The 25,829-nt window shown below is 42.6% G+C and overlaps 2 protein-coding genes across 3 annotated transcripts in view; one reads left to right on the top strand and one right to left on the bottom strand.

Moving 5' to 3' along the window:
• Positions 1-405: 405 nt before the first annotated feature.
• On the bottom strand, positions 406-22,831 carry LOC137532813 (ribonuclease P protein subunit p14-like). 2 transcript variants are annotated; one of them, XM_068253745.1, is made up of 6 exons: positions 22,665-22,831; positions 13,796-13,908; positions 13,641-13,725; positions 8,000-8,076; positions 5,442-5,520; positions 893-1,033 (listed from the first exon to the last, which is right to left on the bottom strand). In XM_068253745.1, the coding sequence occupies exons 2-6, from the start codon at positions 13,885-13,887 to the stop codon at positions 977-979; spliced, it is 390 nt and encodes a 129-aa protein (XP_068109846.1). In that variant the 5' UTR covers positions 13,888-13,908; positions 22,665-22,831; the 3' UTR covers positions 893-976. The 2 variants fall into 2 exon arrangements, with proteins under 2 accessions (XP_068109845.1, XP_068109846.1); XM_068253744.1 differs by lacking the exons at positions 8,000-8,076; positions 13,641-13,725; positions 13,796-13,908; positions 22,665-22,831 and having other exon boundaries at positions 406-1,033.
• Positions 22,832-22,868: 37 nt separating this feature from the next.
• PXK (PX domain containing serine/threonine kinase like) overlaps positions 22,869-25,829 on the top strand; it is a 93,197-nt gene continuing 90,236 nt past the window's right edge. Inside the window, exon 1 of the mRNA XM_068254942.1 lies at positions 22,869-23,063. Coding sequence (XP_068111043.1) covers positions 22,962-23,063 — 102 coding nt within the window. The 5' untranslated portion in view covers positions 22,869-22,961. The remainder of the gene's footprint in view (positions 23,064-25,829) is intronic.

Consider the following 25,829-nt stretch of genomic DNA (forward strand, 5'->3'; position numbering starts at 1 on the left):
CTCAGATGTGTTTATGCTGCAGGAGGAAGCTGGGGCTGAGTATCAAATCTTTATTTTTGATTACAGCTCTGGTAATTTGTCTGCTAATCTGAGCAGTGACCACGAGAGGTCAATAAAGAGCAGCCACGAGTACAGTGTTGGTTTTGGTGCTTAGAAAACGAAAGCCTGGTACACACTTTCAATTATGATTGGTCAATCATTGACCATTGTTACCACCTCCATGTTTAACTAACTCAATCTGCTCATAGTATTCAATATCTATTGACCCTCATACTACATGGAGGTGGTAAAATTGGTCAATGATTGGCCAATCAAAACTGGATGTGTGTATTCACCCTAAGGGCTGATCTGAGTTCCAATCTTGGAAAAAAAATAACCCGTGTGTGAATAATCAAACAGGAGACATTTCATTTTTACCAAAAAAAAGGTTGTTATACTATTAGTACAAGAATAAACAATGGATTCATTGTCCGTCTCCAGGAACAAGAACTTTAACTGTCCCCTCCATTACTGTTCGACCACTTTCTGCTGTAACACAAGATACACTTATAAAAGCCAATGATTTCTTCAGAGACTTAACCTGGGCTCTTGCTATAACCTCTTCTCCTGGATGCAGTGGAGCTGGGAAACGGATATCCTGTGAGAGCAGCACACAGCCCTCCCCTGGTAATTTAGTGCCCAAGACTGCAGATATTAGTCCATTGAGGAGGACCCCATGAACAATGGGCTTTCCAAATCTTGTTTTCTTAGCATAGGCCTCATTCACATGTAGTGGATTTGAATCCCCAGTGAGTCCAGCAAACAGTACAACATCTTTTTGAGTGAATATCTTGGAAAGTTCAGCGCTATCGCCAACCTGTAAGTGATATGGGCGGCACCATGCCAAGTTCTTGCAACAAATGGATAATAGCAGTTTCCTGGAAATAGGAAAGCCTCTCAAGTGGGTGACCAAGCGAGGGAACATATTTCCAAATATTTACTCCAGCGATATCTGTCTGCTGTTACAAGAAAGCGCCAACAAAAACGGAGAAACCTGCATAAAAACAAATGAAATATTTAATAAATCAACTCTGTTTGAAACCTCTTGCAACAAATTCAAAAAGGAACCTGCATTAAACTGGCCCTCTTTAAAGCGCATCTCCAGCTTACGATTTAAAATCCAGCAGCCTTCCTGTAAAAGAGGGTTACAGTTACCTGCGGTGCCTTCTTCCTCAAAAGCCGTCCTGAAGACCCCAAATCACCCGACGTGTGGCTCAGCCGCCCTGAAGAAAAATGCCAAGATTTTAATTGGCCTATACTGGAGTAAACATCTTGGCGGTTTTCTTCGGGTATAGAGGGGAGGCGAGGAATAGTGCCAGAACTCAGGCAATTTGGGGTCTTCAGGCACTGCAGGTAACTATAAAACTTTCTTTTCCAGGAAGGTCGCTGGATTTTAAAGGGGAACTTCAGCCTAAACAAACATACTGTCATTAAGTTACATTAGTTATGTTAATTAGAATAGATAGGTAATATAATTTTTTACCCACCCTGTTTTAAAAGAACAGGCAAATGTTTGTGATTCATGGGGGCTGCCATCTTTGTCATGGGGGCAGCCATCTTTTTGGTTGAAAGGAGGTGACAAGGAGCAGGAGACAGTTACAACTGTCCTGTGTCCTGATAACCCCTCCCAGTTGCACGCACTAGGCTTCAAATGTCAAATTCAAAAGGTAGAAAAAAAAAACAAAAAAAAAAAAAAAAAAACACCAAAACAGCAGATCAAGAGCAACAACATCAGAAATCCCATCATGCTTTGCACAGCATCAGGGGAAAAAAGCCCGGGCAGTTTTCTTCTGTGCAGCTAAAAATGAGGCTTGGATAAGAGAAACAAAGTTCTGATGCTATGAAACTGTTACAGAAACACTAGGCCTTTTCAGTGCTGCTGAGTCGATTTTTAATCCGGAGGTTCACTTTAACTCGCAGGCTGGAGATCCGCTTTAATCCGCACAAAATAAAAATGCCATTGTGTTTCATAATTTATTTGTACTGCAAAAATTAAGATTTTTGCTGCTTTTGTTTTGAGGATAATACCAATTCTTTGTTTTCAGACATCACTCAGCCCCCTTACAGCAGTTTACGGAGATGAAACCGGTATGGTTGGTTAGGGCCACGTTTATGCTGTAAGAATCAACCTAATTTTTTTTTTGTTTTTAGGTTTTTAGATATCTAAGTTTTTATTAAAAGGCAAATGTTCACCCAGCCCATGCAGGGGGCTGTGTGAAGTTTTGACCTTTATAAAAGCTTTAATATCTCAAAAACCAGAATAGTAAACATGGCACTAACCAACCATTTCATGTTTGTAAGCTGTTGTAAGGGGCTGAGTGAGGTCATTGCCTGGGAAAAAAATTGCAAAATCTTCAAAATTAAATCTGCAGAAAATGTATTTTTTTTTCCAGCACAAATGGGCACAAGTGTTGCACTAATAAACAAATACAGCACTTTAAATGCACTCAAGAATTGGTAGATTTGTTAACCAGACACAAATATTAGTGTCACTAATATACCATAAATGCAATAACAATTCTGCAAGAACAGTAGTAGTTTTAATTTTGAAAATATAGAAATATAACATAATGAATATCGGTAACATCAAATTATTCATTATCATTCGTTGTAAGCTACCCACACGTGTAGTTTTGCTGAAACTTTCGCAAATTTGAGAAATAATTTTGAAAATATTTTTTTTTCGAATGATGGTTTTTATGTACCAGGGCCAAGCTATAAAACACATCAAAAATGTATTCTACAATGCATTATGATTAAAATGAGAAATTATATATATATATATATATATATATATATATATATATATATATATATATATATATATATATATATATATATATATATATATATATATATATATATATATATATATATATATATATATATATATATATATATATATATATATATATATATATATATATATATATATATATATATTTCTATAGCATTTGATAACTGGATGCACAGCAGTCCATTATTCTCAAGGTGCGCCTTTGTCTTTTTTTGCAATTCATTTAGATAGTGGCTGGTTAGCGTTAGGAGTAGGTGGTGGGTGGTTAGGAATAGTTGAGGGGTGGTTAGGGTTAGACATAGTTAGCAGAGGGTTCAGGTGAGAGTTAAGTTATGGTGGATGATAGCAGAACACTAACTCTCCCCATCTAGGCCTAACCCTAACCACCCCACACAGACGCCTAACACCAATCCTCCCCAATCTATACCTAACACTAATGGGCACTGCCTTCGGCGCCCATGTAAAACGTCGCTAATATCGGCTATAACAGTAAATGTTGGTGCTGGAGTCGCTCAATAAAAATAAGATCAGAAGCTAATCTGCAACCTAGGAGGTACTTCCTGGTTTATCAAGAAATAACTAGACAGTGCTGTTTCCTGTTTTTACGGTTGTAAAATAGGAGGCGTTTCTCAGACAGTGCGTCAGGGAAATTGCTGTTGCCAAGGTAACCAATACATCTTTGCTGTTTCGAACCAATGCCCAGCACTGGACGGGGTAGCACAGAACAGCTTTACAAGACACCTGGCAGTAGGGGGGAGGGGGTGGGTTGGGGGAGAAGGAGGAGCCCTTCGCAAATCATGCCTAGCCTGCACTAGTCGGTCAGCAGTTATCTATACTACCAGTATGTGTTGCCACATACTGTAAGATCTTCTGTGATTGCTTCTGGTGACAATTTGCCAATGATCCCAGTACTAGCATGCTTGTATTCTTTTCTACCAACAGTAACTACTGTTCTATGGAAAGGAGAGCAGTGGGAGTTCTGTGCTACTGTGAGGTACTTAGAGGAAATACCACAGCAATAAGCTGAATAAATCCAGCTTGGCCAACTGCTAGAGAGGCAGCAGCCAAAGCCAGTGTGCAATCATCCTATATAATAAAACCTCATGTGTCCCTGCGTCATCCTCCTGTCCCTGTATCTGTGTGTTTTGGATACTGCGCATGTGTAGCCGTTGGGACAGGAGGACAACGCGGCCAGGGGGGCGGGCGGCCATTGGTGCGCACGGTGGGGTACACTGCATGGAACGTGGCCGTGCACCCTGGGGTCGTGTCACATCCCTAGCTAGTAATATTAATCTGTTGTCGGTACACAGCTTAACTCTTTACAGACTGTGAGGTTCTGGTTCTTTAAAGGACAAAATAAGAAAGAGGGATATGGAAGCTGCCATATTTACTTCCTTTTAAGCAATACCAGTTGCCTGGCTGATCCGCTACCTCTAATACTTTTAACCACATACCCAGAACAAGCATATGCAGATCAGGTGTTTCTGACACTAAAGTCAGATTTGACAAGATTAGCTCCATTCTTGTTTCTAGTGTTATTCAGACACTACTACAGCCAAATAGATCAGCAGGGCTGCCAGGCAACTGGTATTGTTTACAAATAAACAATACGGTAGCCTCCATATCCTCTCTTTCACTTCCTGATCACTGTGGTCATCTCACAGTGGTAAGAGCATTAGGAGCCATTGAAAATTAGTTCCTGACTAATAGACGGAGCCTAGCTGTGTTTAGACAGCTTAGTTGTGTGGCGGCAGGGACTCTATGGTGTCCAATGCACAGGAGCTAGTGGCATTAAAACTACACCGCATCAGGCTCAAAGGACATCCAAGGTGAAAATAAACTGATGAGATTTACACCTGTATCTATCTATCCTCCTCCTAAAAAATGATTTTTTTTTAGAGATCCTGCAGTTTTAGTTTATATTTAAATCAATAAGTAGGCCAGAGCTAAAATCTCTGAACTATTGATTGTTTTCATCTCTCTGCTGCTCTAAGAAGCCATTTACTACCAGGAAAGTGTTTTATGGTTGGTCAGTGAGGGTAACGCTATAGTCTGACCCAGTCGCGACCCAGATAGGAACTGTCACTTGCATACCTGATGTTTAACTCTTTCAGGCAGAGAAAAAAAAAGGACCACAGCATAGACTGTATGTACAGTGCCAAGCACATAAATGACTCACGTCACCTCGGTTGTCCTTTAAGTAGCCACAAGTGGTGTGATTTTAACTACACTGTCCTGAACATGTTAATTTCTGTAAATCTGCACATCTTTTATAAATTCATAAAATTACCAGTGCTAAAAATTAGCATATGAAACACTGAGTGGAAAAGCTTCAATACATACAGAATAAGCATCTGTACCTCTGTACCTTTCTAGCTGCAATAAAATAAAAAGGTTCTATTGACCTGGTTTATGAGAAACATGAAAAAGCGCTTAGACAACAAAACTAGTGTACACTACACACAAGAATGGTTTCCATTCCAGGAAAACAGAAAACAAAGAACAGGTCTGACCAGTATGGACACCCTACAGTTCACTGGCAGGAACGTCAACAGAAAATCAGTGTTAACGGCTCATGGATTAACAGCTTAGTACAACAGTTTACCTGGATTACACGGATACAGCATTCATGGTTCTGGTACTGTCCCACCAGAACAAGAGAGGTCCACAGCTTCACAAAACCACTATAAGGAAAGTATATAAATTAGCCTAAAGCTGCAGCTACAGAAAAAGAAAACCTGAATAATAAGATTTATATTGGCAAAACTCGTTGATTAAATCTGATTAAATTTACATGCAAAATAAACCAAAGGCTTTCATAAAGGACATCTATTGTGAGAATAGCATCCAGTACATTGATATGCCGGTCCATATGCAATTCACTCTTTCACCTGAGTTTTCTCCTAGGTCCTAAAAAAGTTTTTTTTTTCATTTTCTATTTAAAATAAAACTTTTCAGCTCTTTTAAAAAAATAAAAAAAATTGGTAATTTCAAAAGTACTGTCAATATTAACCCCTCCCTAACGACCAAGGTCTTTTTTTTGCTCAGCTGGGCTGTGCAGTTTTTTCAGCCTCCAGCACAGTCCAGCTATGGAGCCCAGCGATCGGACTCACCTCCTTGTTTTGTCCCTAAGGGGACATGCCGCCGGAGGTGTCCGATCGCTGTGGCAAGTTTTTCTTTTTTATTCAGCCTGTATGAGGAGGTTTCTACCTCCCTCCTCTTCCCTCCTACCCTCCGTGTTCTGTATGGAACAGGACGGCGATCCGTCATGTTCCACCTCTCATAGGCATCGGCCTATGAGAGGGCGGCGATCCCGAGCCAATCAGAGGCCGGGGATCGCCGATCTCGTACAGCGCTGCCAGAGACTGCAGCGTTATACGGATGTAAACAAAGGGGATTTCTTTCCCCTTTCATTTACAAACAGCCTGCTAGCCGCAATCGGTGGCTAGCAGGCCTCCGTGAACCGTCAGGAATGATCGTGCATGCGCGCAGCATTTCAATGGGAAACTGCAGCTTCAGGACCTAACACAAATCAGCATTAGGCAGTCCTGGGGCTGGCGCCGAGGTCACGCCCATCGGCGTGACCCGGTCGTTATATAGTTAAAAGGCATTTTACTGTCAATATAAAAATATCACCTAGGAGAAAAAGTTAATTGCACATGGGCCCCTATGTTGTTAAAGAAATTAGAAAGAACCTGAACCAAACCCGAGGAGAGGGAATCCTAATGAGGCTTCCTTCGGTGCTCTCTGGTCCCAACCCAACCAATAAAGCAACATAATTAGGTTGAATCCCCAGCACTGTCCCGCCCACGAAGAACTAACAGACAGTCGTGGGGCACCAATTACCCCTGATGACGATATGATAGCAAAAACGGTCAGGTTTTAGAGCGAAAGCACATTATAATACTAAGTGAATGCATTCTATTTTAGTGGGGTTCGCTATGGTTTGAGACCCCAAATGTTAGTTATCTTTTTAACAGTTCATCTTGTTTTACATTGTTCCATTCTATGTCTAATTTTTATGAAGCAATAAAGCAGTGTACACTTACACTATACCTATTGTCCCTCGCATTTTGTTATATCTGACTGAACCGTGGCGGCTGGGTCCGAGGTGGGCTGGACTTGCCTGCTTGATACCTGGTTATGGCTGTAGGAGACTTTGGGCTCTATTCACAAAACTTCTTATAAATGTCTTATTTATCACCTAATTGATAAAGATAACCTTACAACACATTAACAAGCAAAATAATCACTCAAAGTAAGTTGTTCCTGATTAACTTCATTTCAATGTTACATTTTTTTTACCTTAACCCTCTGGGGGATAATCCCGAGCTGAGCTCGGGGTAAGCCGCCACAGAGGATTTCTCAGGCCCTGGTGGGCCGATTTGCATAATTTTTTTTTGTTGCACGCAGCTAGCACTTTGCTAGCTGCGTGTATATACCGATCGTCGCCGCTCCGCGCTGATTCGCCGCTACCCGCCGTGCCGCTCCCCCCCCCCCAAGACCCCGTGCGCAGCCTGGCCAATCATAGCCAGGCAGCGCTGAGGGGTGGATCGGGACTCCCTCTGACGTCATCCCGATCGTCGCCATGACGATGGGGGAAGCCAAACAGGAAATCCCGTTCTGAACGGGATTTCCTGTTTGCTTTGGTTGCCGGAGGCGATCGGAGGGGGTGGGGGGATGCCGCTGCACAGCGGCTATCATGTAGCGAGCCCTGGGCTCGCTACATGATTTAAAAAATAAAATTTAAAAAAAATAGTGCTGCGCCACCTCCTGGGCGATAGAATTGTATCCCCCAGGAGGTTAATATTATAGTTTTGCTCTTTGGAAGCTTAAAAATGTAACATAGATAAGATGAAAACAGGTGAAAAAGGTGTAGGGATCTTACTTGGCACTGTGGTGATTTGGATAATAATTGCGTTTATTTTTTTATTTTTTTATTTTACTTACAATTTACTTTCACAAAAGAAGGACTTCTGTATTTCAGCTGCAAATTTATGAGTGAGATTGATATATTTAATCATCCAAGTAGGGGTTGGTGATATATAAATATCAAACACAACAGCTACTGACCTTGGTTCATTTTCACGTTGCATTTCATTTGCAACAAAGTTTCTGTAAACTATGAAATTTGATCATCTCTAGTCTTTATATATGATGTACCTGCTGTGAATTCTTAATATTGCGGACAAGGTATCCTCCTCATATTTTAACACGTCCAAAGGAAAAGATGCTCCAACCTATAAATACAAAAAGTAATTGATTAGTGAGGCACTGCTGTTTTAAATGGAAAAGTGACATATGGGGGTTTGCTGACAAGTTTGTAAAACAGCAGTTATGTGTTTATAGTCATGTGTATTGTGAGAATGTTTTAAGTAAACTCAGGTAGGTTGACCTGAACTGATGAAAATCCATCTACAGTCACACAGCTGCTCAACCACTTACTCTAGAACAGGGTTGTCAAACTCAAATACAAAGTGGGACGAAATTGTAGACTGGGACCTAGTCGCAGGCCAACCTCAATGTTTTCTGGCCACCTTCATCCCTTATAAAGTTCTGTGGTGTCTAATGCCCCCCCCCCCCCAAATCCCTATACAGTTCCCTCATGTCTAATGGCCCACACCCTCCCCTATACAACTCCATGGTGTTTAGTACCTTCTCCCTGTCTCCCCCATATGGCTTCCCTAGCGTCTTAGGGATTCACCTCCAATATAGCTTCTCTGGTGGTCTAGAGTGGGCCAAACATAATGCAAAGTAGGGAAACTACTTGAGGGCCAAATTTAATAGCTCTGAGGACCATATTTGGCCCACGGGCCGGAGTTTTACATGTATGCTCTAGATAGAACTACTAGAGAAAACAAATCTGACCAAAGACCACTCAAGAAAAATTCTAAGCACTTGCTGGAACATTATAAAGTGTGGAATTGTACATAAAGCAGTGCAGTGTTTGCTGAATATTGATATGAAACGATTCTTTGGTTGATTGGAACTGAAAATTCAGTCTATCCGACAGTTGGATTTTAAGATCGTATCTAAAAAGAGAAAATGCACTTATCGACCCGTTTATGGGAACAATCGATAATTACCTTTCAATTACTTTTGATCATAAAAAGAAAGATCGCATCTACCGTTTATGGGCACCTTTAAAGTGAGCAATATGGTTGTACTGTGTATTAAATAAGTGTATTATACAATTTCTCAATAAATACTTAGAGAACCCGAGGCGGCATACTGGTATCCTAATAGGACCCAGAGGCATGTCATGTGCACAATGACCTGCCTCTGGGTCATTGTATCGCAACTGCCAGCCCCCCTTGCGCCGCGCTGCACCCCCTTAAAAGATCGCCCGACTAGCGACAATTTGCTTTATCGCTAGCCTGCTTTATTTATGTGAGGCTTGTCAATCAGCCTCGTAGCATCTCCACCTCGATAATACGCTCCGCCCGCCACTTTCCGTCTCTCCTGAGTCGCGGCTTGACTTCCTATTGGAGGATTGACAAGCCTCACATAAATAAGGCAGGCTAGCGACAAGCAGATTGTCACTAGTCGTGCGATCTTTTAAGGGGGTACAGCACGGCGCAGGGGGTGCTGGCAGTGGCGATACAATGACCTAGAGGTCATAGATTATAACACTCTTGGTTTTTAGTACAGCATTTACGGTTTCTATTTAAAGAAAGAAAAAAAGTTTTGTGATAGTTATCCTTTAAACCTCCTCTCCAGCTACAAAAGTGTGGCCGTCCCCATTTGCCTCACCTCCAAATGATTTAGATTACTTATGATTGTAAAAAAATGTGTTGAAAGATCGCATCGGAGTACATTTCTTCCAGAGTAAAATGAGCCATAAATTACTTTTCTCCTATGTTGCTATCACATGTAGTAGGCAGTAGAAATCTGACAGAACCAGAAGGTTCAAGGGGTTTCCTTTAAAGCACTTAAAGTCAACCTACAGACTAAAAATCGACTCAGCAGCACTGAAAAGGGCTGGTGTTTAACAGTTTCACAGCATCAGAACATTGTTTCTCTTATACAAGCCTCATTTTTAGCTGCACAGAAGAAAACTGCCTGGGCAGTTTTCCCCTTATGCTGTGCAAAGCATGGTGGGATTTCTGATATTGTTTTCTCGTTCTGCTGTTTTGGTGCAATTTTTTATTTTTTTTTAAAAATTTTTATTTGACATTTGAAGCCTAGTGTGTGCATCTGGGAGGGGTTATCAGGACACAGGACAGTTGGAACTGTGTCTCATGCTCCCTGTCACCTCCTTTCAACCAAAAAGATGGCTGCCCCCATGACAAAGATGGCAGCCCCCATGAATCACAAACATTTGCCTGTTCTTTTAAAACAGGGTGGGTAAAAGATTATATTACCTATCTATTGTAATTACCATAACTAATGTAACTTAATAACAGTATGTTTGTTTAGGCTGAAGTTCCCCTTTAACGAATGGCAGTTGCTCCATTGCACTGCCAAAAATTGTGAAATGAGCAGTGAGGCTGGACAGCATCTTTGAATAAATCCTTTTAAGGAAGTGTGTCTTTATAAAGAATAAAGGCCATGCTGAGAATCCCCCATGAAGAGATGGACTAGCCAAAACCTGTTGGTTCTGTAAGATTTTTACTGCCTACTGTGACAGCAACATAGGAGAAAAGTAATCTATGGCTCATTTTACTACGGAAGAAATATACTTCTTCTTTGTATGTGTATTTAAATGTTTTCCTTTTAAGCAATACCAGTTGCCTGGCTACTCTGCTGATCATCTGCCACTAATACTTTTAGACATACACCCTGAACAAGCATGCATCATATCAGGTGTTTCTGACATTTGTCAGATCTGACAAGATTAGCTGCATGCTTGTTTCTGGTGTTAGTCAGACACTACTGCAGCTAAACAGATCAGAAAGGCTGCCAGGCAATTGGTATTATTTAAAAAGAAAAATATGGCAGCCTCCTTGCTACAGTAGTAGTTTAACCACTTCGCCATATCTGGACGCATATATCCGTCCAGATAGGCAGTGGTGCTGCAGCCGTGTGGTGCGCGCGATCGGGCGCGCGCTCCTGCTGCCTCCCGCTGCCCCCCCCGATCAGTGAATGGGAATATAATTCCCATTCACTGATCTAAGTCCCCGGCAGAAATACCGACGCTTTCTCATCAGAGAGCGTGGTATTTCTGCCCCCAGGAAACTTCTTCTCTTCTTTTTAGTTCCTAGATGCGACATCGTTCGCATCTAGGAATTTTTTGAATGTGGCCATCTTGTGGCCAAATAGTAAACTGCACCCACATACCTGTATTGAATAAAAAATACATTACATTACATCTAAAATTGGCTATTTACCTCCCAAACTAAAATTACCCAAATACATTTTTGTATTAAAGAAAAAATAAAAAAAATTACAATAAAAAAAATAAAAAAATAAAAAAAAAAATACATAAATAGTTACCTAAGGGTCTGAACTTTTTAAATATACATGTCAAGAGAGTATCTTATTAAATTTTTTAAAATTATAAGCTTGTAAATAGTGATGGACGCAAATTGAAAAAAATGTACTTTTATTTCTAAATAAAATATCGGCGCCATAAATTGTGATAGGGATGTAATTTAAATGGTGTAATAAGCGGGACAAATGGGCACATAAAATGCATGGGTTTTAATTACTGTAGCATGTATTAATTTTAAACTATAATGGCCAAAAACTGAGAAATAATGATTTTTTTCCATTTCTATCTTAATCTTCCTGTTAAAATGTATTTACAGTAAAGTGGCTCTTAGCAAAATGTACTACCTAAAGAAAGCCTAATTAGTGGCGGAAAATACGAGATATAGATCAATTAATTTTGATAAGTAGCGATAAAGTTATTAGCGAATGAATGGGAGGTGAACATTGCTCGGGTGCATAAGATTTTCGAAGCTGTAGGCTGAAGTGGCTTAGAATGCAATGCACCTCAGCCCAATGAGAAAGAGGGAGACTGATCAACAGTAACACAAATCAAGTGACTGAGATCAACATTTAAACAAATGACACTTATGTTTATTTATTATGAGGCAGATATTAGCTGGGAGTAGGATAAAAAAAAAAGTGAACCACCAGTTTGTACACACTAAATTATGTTGACTGAACAGCAAAAGATCAACTTACCAATGTTCCCAAAAGTGTGCATATCTCTAATATTTTGTTCATTCACTCAGTGTTCTCCCCTAGAACTTTTTTTCCAGCCGGTTGGCATGAAAAGTAGCCGGGTGGGGCAAGATGAGAGAATACAGGGTCGGCGCTACACAACTGCTTACATGAAAAGAGGAAGTGAGCCGATAACAGCCGGGTGCTCACCAAAACTAACCGGGTGGAACACCCGGCTAAAAAAGCCTGGGGAGAACACTATTCACTGTACACAGAACTGTCTGTAAAAGTAATTCTCTGGACTCCAATTCAGACCATGCAAGTAAACGTGCTATGGACCTCATTTACAAAGGTTCCCTTGGGGTGTACATGTAATTAAGGCACCGGGGAATGTGGGCGAAGGGGAAGCCGAAAAACCTCTCACCCCGTTCCTGCAAAAGTCCTGGCGGTGTTAATTACTATTCCCCCTATAGACTGCCGCGGACTGTGGTTTAAGACATAATTCGGCTACCGGAGATATATATATATATATATACACACACACACACACATTAGGGCTGCACGGTTTTTCGGTTCAAAACCGAAACCGCGGTTCGTGCCAAGACGATCTGGTGATCGTCAGTATCCTCGTTTTTTGCTGAGCGCCCACCCGCTGCCTGCACGCTTGTCTGGCCCGCCTTCCGCTGTGCGCCGACTGGCCAGAGCCGCCAGAAGCAGTGAATATGTATTGTGGTTAATGAGCGGGGGGGGGGGGGGGGGGGGGCGGGTCCACTCGAGCGAGCGGCACACAGCTTTACCAATCGCTGGATAGCGATGGAATGATGGCAGCGGTAGGCGGAGCTGTACGCTCTGTACAGCTCCGCCTACCGCTACCGCCATTCCATCGCTATCCAGCGATTGGTAAAGCTGTGTGTGCCGCTCGCTCGAGTGGACCCCCCCGCTCATTAACCACAATACATATTCACTGCTTCTGGCGGCTCTGGCCAATCGGCGCACAGCGGTGCAGCCAGACAAGCGTGCGGGCGGGCACTCTGAAAACTGCAGATAGTGACGATAACTATATAGTCTTCACGTGAACAGTCCCCCGCTGCCCTCACATGAACCGCCCCCGCTGCCCGGCTCTTAAAAGGGAACTCCAGTGAACACTGCTGACAGTAGCTGCTGCATGGTTTTTGACAGTTGGAAACAGCTGTAACAGCTATTTCCCACAATGCAGCAAGGTTCACAGACCGGAAACTGCCAAGAGTACGTTCTTTTCTTGTTCTTGTGGGAGGGGTTTCACCACAATATCAGCCATATAGAGCCCCCTGATGATCCATTTGTGATGGGGTATCAGCTACTGATTGGGATAAAGTTCAATTCTTGGTCGGAGTTTCTCTTAAAGCAATCGTCTGCCCGCAGTATCTGGATAAACAATACTGGGGGCATAGTGAATTTAGTGCCAAAGCAATTTGAAAAAAAAATCGTGAAAAAAATCGAAATCGCAATTTTTGAGAGAAAAATCGCAATTTCAATTTTTACCTAAAATCGTGCAGCCCTAATATACATACATACATACATATATATATATATATATATATATACACACACACACATACATACGTACGGGTAAGGGGAACAATCAGTGATGTCCTCTGTCAGTTAGTGAACATCATGAAGAGGTACTTGGACAACGACTTTAACGCGTACTTACCTCTCCATGCAATTCTTTTAAAGCAGATAGAAATAATGTTTTGCACTGAACTGCAGTTAGTGTGATATCTTTGCGTTGAAATACCCTGCAAACAGACAATTATATTAGGAACAGCCTGAGGCTAGTATAACCAGTGTAGTGATTTAGTGACTCACAGTTGAATCTTCATGTAATGATAGTCTGAGGCATTCTTCAACACAATCCTTTCATAGGAAATTGGTGCTGATGGTGCAGGACGCCCTTGCATGTTTTCACAGTATGGTTACTCCTGGAAAATGAACAAAATGAGTTTTATCTTACAAAGGGATTCTAACCAACAGTAGTACACCTGTGTCTATCAGGGTCAGCAGTTGCCAAGCACAGGTGAAGAGGATAAGTGGCCATAACTTTCCAAGCAGAAAAGGACCAGTGTGATCCATGGCTGTGGAGGCAGTTAGAAGCCCTGCTGAAGGACAGTCATGAATTGTTTGGTGTGCTCTGTATAGTGCTGTAGGAAATGTCACCACCCCTATGTAAATACATAATAACAGTGCTGGGAAGCTACACAGTCAGAGAAGAGATTGCACTGTTTAGTGACTGCAGGTAGAAAAGCAATTAGGCATTGTGCCATTGTTCAGAGTAGCACTGTGATCAGGCTCCTATTGCAGCAAGAATTCCAACAAATAGATCTGTGAATCAAGCTCTCCGATTGGCTGCTATAGCTATACGACAGGCTGACCACAGTATGCATCTATTATCTGCTGGTTTTGTAAGCAGAATGCTAGTGTCCAGGGAAAATACAGACAGCTCTAAAATGAACTATAATAATTAGCAAAAAAAAAAAAAAAGTATAAGTACCAAGAAAATATTTATCAAAACAAAGTAGATAATTTAAAACTATTTATAAATACATGCATTTAGGTGTCTGGTGATGTAAATCAAGACTGTTTATTTATTTATAGTGTTCTTAATTTACAATAATGGGCAGCGCTATGTATTCATCTATACAAATGGATACACTCAAGCTAATTTGGTCACACCTTAATTACCCACTTAGGGCCCGTTCTCACCTGAGCGGGAATCGCGTGATTCCCGCTCACGGCAAACCGCTAGTGGTTTAGCAAAAAACGCTACACAATGTAGCGAGTGGCAGTGTTCTCACTGCCGCGTTTGCGGTTAGCGATAACCGCAACCGCACTGCATGCAGCGGTTTGCCGGCGACGAGTGTTCCGCGATTAGCGATCGTGATTAGCACGCTAATCGCGATCACTCCAAAACCGCCGCAGTGTCCAGTGATTTTTCCACGCTAATCGCGGGAAAATCACTCCCGCAAAAAGCCGGCGTTAATCGCCGGCGTTCTGTGATTGTACGTGTGTACGGGCCCTTAAGGACTGCAGTCTTAAAACCAGACACTTTTTTTCCATTCAGACCACTGCAGCCAGGACTGTGGAGTCGGTACAAAAATCTTCCCACTCCAACTCCTCAGTTTATGAAACCACGACTCCAACTCAGAGTAACTAAAATGGCCCAGACTCCTCGACTCCTTAGCCTAATATTTAACAGGGGTGTGGATTTTGTACAAAAATCACCCGACTCCTCAGTTTATGAAACCACGACTCTGACTCCGGGTGCCCAAAATTGCCCCGACTCCGACTTCACAGCCCAGGCTTTAAGGCCTGGTGCACACCAAAAAGCGCTAGCAGATCCGCAAAATGCTAGCAGATTTTGAAACGCTTTTTCTTATTTTTCTATGGCGTTTTGCGGATTGCTGCAGCGGATTTCAGTATAGTACATTTCATATATTGTTACAGTAAAGCTGTTACTGAACAGCTTCTGTAACAAAAACGCCGGCAAAACCGCTCTGAGCAGGCGTTTTTCAGAGCGGTTTGCGTTTTTCCTATACTTAACATTGAGGCAGAAACACATCCGAAATCCAAAAAATGCCTCACCCCGGCATTTTTCGTTTCTGCAAAACGCCTCCCGCTCTGGTGTGCACCACCCCATTGAGATACATTGACCAAGCTGATCCGCAGCCGCAAGCGGCTGCAGAAACGCTGAAAAAGCCGCTCGGTGTGCACCAGCCCTAACTGTTTATTGCTCGGTCATACAACCTACTATCTAAATTAATTTTACCTCCTTTTCTTGTCACACAAAAATACAGCTTTCTTTTGGTGCTATTTGATTGCTGCTGTGATTTTTAGTTTTTATTATATTCAAAAAAGACATGAATTTTGTCAAAAAAATGATTTTTTTTTTTAACTTTGTGTGCTGACATTTTTCAAATAAAGTAAAATTTCTATATACATTTTTGTCCAAATTTATTGTGCTACCAATAATATTTATTGGTTTAGGTAAAAGTTATAGCGTTTACAAACTATGGTGCAAAAAGTGAAATTTTCCCATTTTGAAGCATCTCTGACTTATCTGAGCACCTGTCATGTTTCATGAGGTGCTAGAATTCCAGGATAGTATAAATACCCCCCAAATGACCCCATTTTGGAAAGAAGACATCCCAAAGTATTCACTAAGAGGCATGGTGAGTTCATAGAAGATTTTTTTGTGTCACAAGTTAGCAGAAAATGACACTTTGTGACAAAAAAAAAAAAAAAAAAAGAAATTGCCACGGACTTACCATGCCCCTCTCTGTATACTTTGGGGTATCTACTTTCCAAGATGGGGTCAATTGTGGGGTGTGTTTACTGTCCTGGCATTTGGGGGGGGGGTGCTAAATTGTAAGCACCCCTGTATTGTCCATTTACAGAGATATTTCTCCCACCCAGCATGGGTATGTGTAAAAATACACCCCAAAACACATTCTCCTGAGTGCGGCGATACCCCCGTGACATTTTTTTGCAGCCTAGGTACGCGAAGGGGCCCAACGTCCTCTGAGTATCTTTAGGATTTCACAGGTCATTTTGAGGCATTTGGTTTCTAGACTACTCCTCACGGTTTAGGGCCTCTAAAATGCCAGGGCAGTATAGGAACCCCACAAGTGACACCATTTTAGAAAGAAGACAACCCAAGGTATTCTGTTAGGAGTATGGGGAGTTTATAGAAGATTTTTTTTTGTCACAAGTTAGCGGAAATTGATTTTTATTGTTTTTTTTTTTTCACAAAGTGTCATTTTCCACTAACTTGTGACAAAAAATAAAATCTTCTATGAACTCACCATACACCTAACAGAATACCTTGGTGTGTCGTTCTAAAATGGGGTCATTTGTGGGGTTCCTATACTGCCCTGGCATGTTAGGGGCCCTAAACCGTGCTGAGTAGTCTAGAAACCAAATGCCTCAAAATAACTGTTCAGGGGTATAAGCATCTGCAAATTTTGATGACAGGTGGTCTGAGGGGCTGAATTTTGTGGAACCGGTCATAAGCAGGGAGGCCTCTTAGATGACAGGTTGTATTGGCACTGAAGTGCAGGAAGTGCAGGATGTTCTCAAGTCGTGACCTGGACATGGCAGCAGAGAACATGGGCATGTGATGTATTGGGTGCGTAGACCAATAAGACCGCAATACATTCTTTTTGACTAGACCCATGTTAAGGAGAAGGCCCCCAAAAATGTTACGTTCGGAAACTTGGGAGTGGTTTCCACCGAAAAGGCTGGGCATGGTAGCTTCTTGGATTGGCGGTTGCGTATTGTGTGGCATACCGGTTGGTCTCAGCCGCAATTAAGTCGTAGAGACCAGCAGTGATCAGAAAAAAAAAAATAATGTCACTGCGGTGGAGCGGGTGAGGGTTTGGCCAGGTGATTAGAAGACCACAGGGGGCAGATTAGGGCCTGATCTGATGGATAGGAGTGCTAGGGGGTGACAGGAGGTGATTAATGGGTGTCTCAGGGGGTGATTAGAGGGGAGAATAGATGCAATCAATGCACTGGGGAGGTGATCGGAAGGGGGTCTGAGGGGGATCTGAGGGTTTGGCCGAGTGATTAGGAGCCCACACGGGGCAAATTAGGGCCTGATCTGATGGGTACGTGTGCTAGGGGGTGACAGGTGGTGAGCAGTAGGTGATTACAGGGGAGAATATATGCAAGCAATGCACCTGGCGAGTTGATCAGAGAGGGTCTGGCAGGCGATCTGAGGGTGTGGGCGGGTAATTGGGTGCCCGCAAAGGGCAAATTAGGGTCTGATCTGATGGGTAGCAGTGACAGGGGGTGATTGATGGGTGATCAGTGGGTGATTAGAGGGGAGAACAGATGTAAACAATGCACTTGGGAGGTGATCTGAGGGCGGGTCTGCGGGCGATCTGAGGGTGTGGGTGGGTGATCAGGTGCCCGCAAGGGGCAGGTTAGGGTCTGATCTGATGGGTGGCAGTGACAGGGGGTGATTGACAGGTGATCAGTGTGCGATTACAGGGGAGAATAGATGTATACAGTACACGGGGGGGGGTGATCAGGAGCCCCCAGGGGGCAGTTTAGGACCTGATCTAAAATATAGCGTTGACAGATAGTGACAGGGGGTGATTGATGGGTGATTAGGGGGTGATTGGGTGCAAACAGTGGTCTGAGGGGGTGATGGATCAGTGTGCTTGGGTGCATACATACACAGCTGCCTCCTACCCTGGTGGTCCCTCGATCACTGGGACCACCAGGGTAGGAGGCAGCCTGTATAATACACTTTGTATACATTACAAAGTGTATTATACACTTTGTAGCGGCAGATCGAGGGTTAACAACCCGCCGGCGCTGCTAATTGGCCGGCGGGTTGGCTAATTGGCCGACGGGTGGGCGGAGCCTAATGCCGGCGGATGCACAATCCCTGGCTATTCAGTCCCCTAGGTGCCGCCGATCGGCGTTAGGCGGTCCTTGGGGTGCCACTTTGCTGACGCCCATAGGTAGTGAGCGGTCGGCAAGTGGTTAATCCATATTATGTAGAGCATTACCTTGGGAGCTACAGGAGAATATGTATATACTTGTTCTAAGCAATACAGGATACTGCTGACACACATTTTTGGCAGCTTTTACTGAATAAGGCCTGGTGCACACCGAGTGGTTTTTGAAGCGTTCCGCAAACCGCTTCCGCCTGTGAAAACGCTTGGCTAATGTATTTCAATGGGATGGTGCACATCAGCGGTTTGAGTTTTTTAGCAAACCGCAAACTTGGGTCCTGCAGCACTTTTGCGGTTTGCAGAAGCATTTCTGCCTCAATGTAAAGTATAGGAAAACCGCAAACCGCTCTGAAAAACACCAGATCAGAGCGGTTTTCCAGGCGTTTTTGTTACCGAAGCTGTTCACTGGTCAATGTATCTCAATGGGGTGGTTCACACCAGAGCGGGAGGCGTTTTGCTGAAACGCATACTCCCGGGGTGAGGCATTTTTTGGATTGCGGAGGCGTTTCTGCCTCCAATGTAAAGTATAGAAAAAACGCAAACCGCTCTGAAAAAAAACGGCAGTTCAGAGCGGTTTTGCAGGCGTTTTTTGTTACAGAAGCTGTTCAGTAACAGCTTTACTGTAACAATATATGAAATCTACTACACCAAAAACGCATCACAAAACCGCAAAATGCTAGCTGAAACGCTATAGAAAAATAAGAAAAAGCGTTTAAAAAATCTGCTAGCATTTTGCGGATCTGCTAGCGGGTTTTGGTGTCCACCAAGCCATGCCCTGATAGAGGAAAGGCCAGGGCCATTTTCTGCAAGGGGCCGAGATATGCACTGGAACACAGCTGATATGGAGCTCAAGTAGAGTTATTACAGGAGGTGGCTATGTAAGTTTTTATAATTAAAAAAACAAACAAAGTATTCCACGTAGTAAAGAAAGATTAAAATTAAAAACAATGCAGAAATGTGCACTGCGATAGTATGTCTATGAGATGTTCAGAGTGCATCCAGTTTGATGTGATCCAATGTACTACAGTATGCCAACACAATGCATGACTGCATAATGCACACATTAACAGTGCCAGTGAAGTACAGAAGTATGTGCTTAATTCACTTAACATTACTGTATTCAATAATGTAGAAAGCAGTTGATTTTACTGAATAGTTTGTTACAAGTAAAATTCACTAAAGCGGTTACCACATGGAAAAGTAAAACTATCGACCAGTGAGGTAAAAAACAATAAATGTAAATTCAAAAACATTAGCACATGCGGTAAACCAAGTGAGATTTTCCGTATTTAGTAGAGGGTAAAGAGGCGCCCAATCTATATAAAAACACTTTAAAATCAATAAAATGAAAAAAGGATGAGGTGGCTTACCTCATAGACGACAAACTCACTTTAAGTAAGGAAGTTTAATTGAATATTAAGCACAGGCAACGCGTTTCGTAGGACTATGCCCACTTCCTCAGGCCAAATAAAAGTGCCCTAGCAGTCTGTATGCCGCATTCGGGGCACCTCTCTCCAGTCTAGAGCTATCAATATGCAACAATCAGCAATGCATAAAGCCTTGTTCACAGTTTATGTGCTGCCATGCGCATTCAGCAGCGCGTATGGTGTGCGATCAGCAAGAACATCAGAAGTGTATAGACAGCACTTCTAACATTTAGACTATGCACACTGCGCAGCAGTACGATGCAGTATAGCACGCATTTTTGGCAAAGTACATTGCTAATCCCATTCACTGTAATGAACGGGATCAGCAACGTACGGCAACACAGATGGCATGCAATCAGGTGCACTTGCATCCCGAATGCACAGCCATACAAGTTGCCTAATGTGAACGAGGCCTTAAATGTTACAGGCAAAGGAAACAGCCAATAGGAGGAGCCACCCTGTTCTACTACTCCGGGGGCAGCAAAGACAAAAGCTGGCACAAGGTGCAGTTTTCCTGCAGGGCTGTGGAGTCAGTACAAAAGTCATCCGACTCCTCATTTTATGAAATCACTGACTCCGGCTCCAGGTACCCAAAACTGCTCCGACTCTGACTCCTTGGCTCCTTAGTCTAATTTTTACAAAGGCTATGGATTTGGTTCAAAAATCATCCGACTTCGACTCCTCAGTTTACTGAAACCACAGACTCCGACCCCAGGTAACCAAAATTGCTCCGACTCCTGAACTTCAACTCTGACGCCACAGCCCTGTTAGCGATGATGAGGAGCAACTGCTGAGATCATCCAAGTATGGTTTGTCTTATGTATATTTTAAGTTCATCTAAACTCAGGCCATTAAAAAAAAAGTTTAGAAAGACTAATACATGGTATTACACTACATACATACACTAATACATGTTATTACATGGTAGTGTAGTGGTTAGTGCTTTTGCCTTGCAGCGCTGGGTCCCTGTTTCGAATCCTAGCCAGGTCAACATCTGCAAGGAGTTTGTATGTTCTCCCTTTGTCTGCATGGGTTTCCCAAAAACATAGAGACAAGTTAATTGGCTTCCCCCAAAAATTGTCCCTAAACTAGCATACATACACGTACGATACATACATAAACATATGACTATGGTAGGGTAGATTGTGAGCCCCTCTGAGGGACAGTTAGTGACAAGACAATATATAATCTGTACATCGCTGCATAAATAAAAAAAATAAATAGAGCAACTAAAAGGCGGTATATAGATCTAAGATAAAGCTGTCGCTGCACAGAAGTGGACATCATCTGGCAGAACACAGATTGCTGCTGAGAGCTACTCCACAGCTGGTTAGACCTCTACTTTTTACCAAACAGGTCTTAGTAAATTGAAGCCATGTTTTTGGTAAATTACTAAAACCACTACCGCATTTGTGAAAATCTAAGTGGTTTTGAAATGCTGTATTTTACTCCTCTAATATTTTTTTCTTAAGCCTCGTACACACTTGCAAATTTTCCTAACCACCAACAGTGAAGCATATTTTTAATTTCCTGTATGCATCACGCAGATCACATGCAGCGCAACTTTTCTGCTCTGTTGCATTTTTGCTTTTATGCATAGCCTACTAAAGAACCTAAATGAACTGCTAAAAAGGCTAACTGCAAATTAGCAACAAGCAAGACTTTTCCATCACATTGACACACACTTGATATACATTCACCCTACCTCTCAAGCCTGCTGTCTGGGTGTCAGCCTGGACTCCGCACTCTCCTTCACTCCCCACATCCAAAACCTCACAAAGTCCTGCAACTTCCACCTTCGTAACATCTGTAAGATTCGCCCTTTCCTGACCTCTGCCACCACCAAACTCCTCATTCATGCCCTCATAATTTCCCGTCTTGACTACTGCAATGCCCTGCTGTCTGGTCTCCCTATGACCTGAACAGCCCCACTGCAGTCCATCATGAATGCGGCAGCCAGAATTATCCACTGCTCCCATCGCTCCACCACGGCGGATCCCCTCCTTGAATCCCTCCACTGGCTTCCTATCCAGTCCAGAATCAGATTCAAGATACTATGTCTGACCTACAAATCTGTCCACAAAACCTGTCCAACCTACATTTCCGATCTTACTCAGAGGTACACACCTAGCCGCTCACTCCGCTCTTCCAATGAACTTCGCCTAACCGCCCCCGCATCACCCAGTCCCATGCACGCCTCCAGGACTTCTCAAGAGCTGCTCCAACACTATGGAACTCCCTACCTCCACCCATTAGGGCTGCCCCCTCCTTCAACATCTTCAAGAAAGCCCTCAAAACTCACCTTTTCACTCTGGCTTACTACCCCTCACAAGTGCTCTAAACCCACAGCTGAACTCTGGTCCCCTACCTTCCGTGTCCTTACCTCTCTCTCTAGATTGTAAGCCTTTGGGCAGGGTCCTCCTCCTTTTGTGTCCTACCTGATCATGCACATCCATTACTGTGAACCCATGCTATGCATCTGAGTGAACCTAACTTGCCTAATCTCCATGCTCCCCTCCAGTGACTGACTAAGCATTATCTTGTACTCATACTGTGCTGCATGATCTGGTCTTTCTTGTATTCAAGTATTGTCATTTTGCTGTATGTCACCCCTAAATATTGTATGTATCCCTATTTATTGTCCAGCGCTGTGTAATATGTTGGCGCTTTATAAATACAATAAATAAACAATATACACTGGTTGGAATCTTGACAAACTATTCTATCAACCAAACTATGTAGCTATCCCTGGATCAGCAGCTCCAGACACGATAAATATGAACTCACCTCTCCCCCGTCCCACAACTCTCCTCTGTGCAGTATTGCAGCCAGCCTCATACAGCCATTAGTACAGAGTCCCGTCTTAATGACGTCACGTCATCAACCCAGTACATGCGGCTGGCATAGCCACTAGCGTTCACCAATGGGTTATGTGCGCTGAATCATTTGCAAACCGCGCCCTCATCCTCGTGACACTAGGCTGCAGCAACGCCCAGAATGTCACTGTAACTCCACCTCCGCAAGATAGCCCCGCCCCTGAGTGGCTGGGCCTGCGCTCAGTAGGCTGTTCTTGGAGCTGCCGGGATGGCGTTCATGGAGAAGCCGCCGTCCAACAAGCTCTTCCTGGATGACACAGTACCGCTCACCGCTGTCATAGAGGCCAGTCAGAGCCTGCCGTCCCACACTGTGAGTGCCTGCCTGCCTGTGTGAAGTGTCCTCCAGCAGTATGAGCGGTGTGATGCTCCTGTCTGCGCTGTAATGTGGCTTCCCCCATCAACTTGTGCCTGCGATGTCTGTGTGCAATATGCTCTGCATGTCATGTAGTGTGTCTGTAATCACATGTTGTAATAATGCTCTCCATGTGTGATCTGCACGCATAGCAATGTGATATCACCAATACTGTGATTCCGTATGCATAGGCGGTTTATGTACTTACAGTATAATACATTTCACCATGCTGTAACTCATGCCTTCATTATATTTACATCATAGTAAACCTATGTAGGTCTGTAGGACATGGGAGTCGATCGTTATGCTATGTCTTCATTTGATATACACATCATATACAGTAAACATCATAGTAAACCGTTAAAGTGCTCAGGGTATGCATAGCTGTACAGTATGTTTGTATAGGTGACATGGCTATTCTTATAATGTATGGCTTATGCTCATAGAATATGTATATAATGTACAGCATGGTAAATCTGTAAAGGATATAATAGGCTTATTATTATACATCTATCTAAATTTTGCTTTGTAATGTACTTTATTGCTGTGTATGAATATATTTTATTTTTATCACACATTTACTAATGATAGAAGGGCTTCATATTTAATAGGTACTTGATTCTGCCTGTTGCTATGCAGCTGATATGTTACCGCATAGTTGCTTATATTCAGAATGTATTAAAGATATGTTTTTTAAGATCTCATTATTTCCAACCAGAATGCGTATTCATGTAATATGCCAGCTTATTACACAGTGTGGAATTTGCTACATTTTTTTTCATGCTGTAGCTATGTCAGTATATTTCTCTCTGTGTAATAACTTCAGGAGCATGTTTGAGAAAAACTGGTACTAGTTCAGGCTTGACTTCTGCAGAATGGAAACTGAAAGTGTACAATGCTTATGTGAGATGATTTGCACTGCCTTTTTTTTCCCTGTGTAGAGGTTCTATACAAAATTTGTTTATAGAGAGCCCTGAGAGTATTATAAAAATACATATGGTTATCTTGGTATTTCTACCACTTACTAGAGCTGAGCTTTTAGTTAAACTAAATAGGGTTTTATTTTTTTTAACCAAGACTTTGCACAGGTCTAATTTGATGTAGTGCTCAAGCTTCTTAGGTAATCATGATTATAAGCTCCCCCCCCCCCCCTGTTTTTTGTTAGAAGAACACTTAGTTTTTGCGTTCATCTCTCAATACTAGATCCACCTGTACATTTCCTAACTGGAAATGTAGCCTGCCATCAGCCTGTTGAGATTTTTATGCCAATATCATTAGTGACCTCCATTTGGTGGTGTGCTAGAGGATTTGTGAGAATGACTTCAAAGCAAGTTCTGCTGCTCTCAATTGAAGTAAGCTGGGGACCATCTGCCCTGAACCAACCCATGTAAACAATGAGTTTTCCATGTATTTAGACTGGCATCGACACTAAGAACCAGTGCAATGGGAATTCTCATCCTTCAACCAAGACACTGCTGCAAATTTCATTTTAATTTAAATGTTTTAAATCTTATGTTGATGAATGTCTCCATTGATACGTCGGATTTTGGACGTCTCCATTGACCCGTCGTTTGGATGTCAAATCGGGCGTGTGTACAGTCGGTGCTTTAGCTGATAACGCTGGTTTTGACGGATCCGCTCAGCGGATCCGTCAAAACCAGCGTTATCAGCTAAAGCACCGACTGTACACATGCCAGTTTTGACGTCGAAACTACAGATCGTTTGGAAAAATCCGACATGTGTATGAGCCTTAAGACGTCGTCCAAAGTTAAAGTGTTTATTCGGTAAACGGATATACAAATGTGATCAGCAGCAGTCTTATCTTAATTACCTCAGCAAAGCAATCAGTTTGTAGAATCTTATGCGTTCCATGCAAACTTGGTCTATCCCTTGTGAGTAGACCAGGCTTTCTCTTATGGTACATCTATGAACTTAGCGTATATACAGCATACAGATAATGAGTTACTAGAAGGAAAGTGGAAGTCAGAAGTGGCTCTCTGGAGCCCGTTGGCTGTTTTTAAACTAGCCTCCAAAGAGTTAAATGTGACATCATCCACCAGGGATGGATCTATAACCCATCGCCTGCTATTGGCTGATAAGAACACGTGATAGCATGACAAGCACAGTCTTTACTGCGCATGCACTGGAAAATTCCATTTTCCAATTACCTGTCCCCTTGTTCTGAGGAGAACATTGTTTAATGTACTTGGCTATTGTTAACCTTTAGGAAATATGAAAACGCTCGATGCTTATCCCACAAGGCCTGGAAGTCTGTACGTCGAGAGCTTGATATCTATTCTACAGCCTTGAGGAGTCAGAAGCACAATGTTCATGCCCAATCGTTGCCATAGCAACGCCTGAAGCTATGGCGGAAGTCTCGGCCATCGCGGCTAGGTAAATATCGCCGGTGGCGATTGGAGGGGACTTGGGGGGGGGGGGGGAGGGAGGGAGTGTAGCTGGCCTAGTACTAGCTACACTAACCTAAACACATTTAAAAGAAGAATTTAAAAAAAAAAAAAAAAAGCCACCCATGGCCGCAATAAATGTAACGCCAGGGTGGTTAAAGAGAGACTCTGCAGAGCAAGTCCTTTTACTAGACCTCTGAATTCAAGCATATCATGCTTAAATTCTAACAAAAGACATCCATCTCAACCAGGAGAAACACAAAAAATAAGTAAAAATTAAGTACATTTGTGTCCCCAATTGATCCAGAGGAATGCAGAA

The sequence above is a fragment of the Hyperolius riggenbachi genome, chromosome 9, assembly GCF_040937935.1.
Source record: "Hyperolius riggenbachi isolate aHypRig1 chromosome 9, aHypRig1.pri, whole genome shotgun sequence".
In the NCBI taxonomy this organism is placed as follows: domain Eukaryota; kingdom Metazoa; phylum Chordata; class Amphibia; order Anura; family Hyperoliidae; genus Hyperolius; species Hyperolius riggenbachi.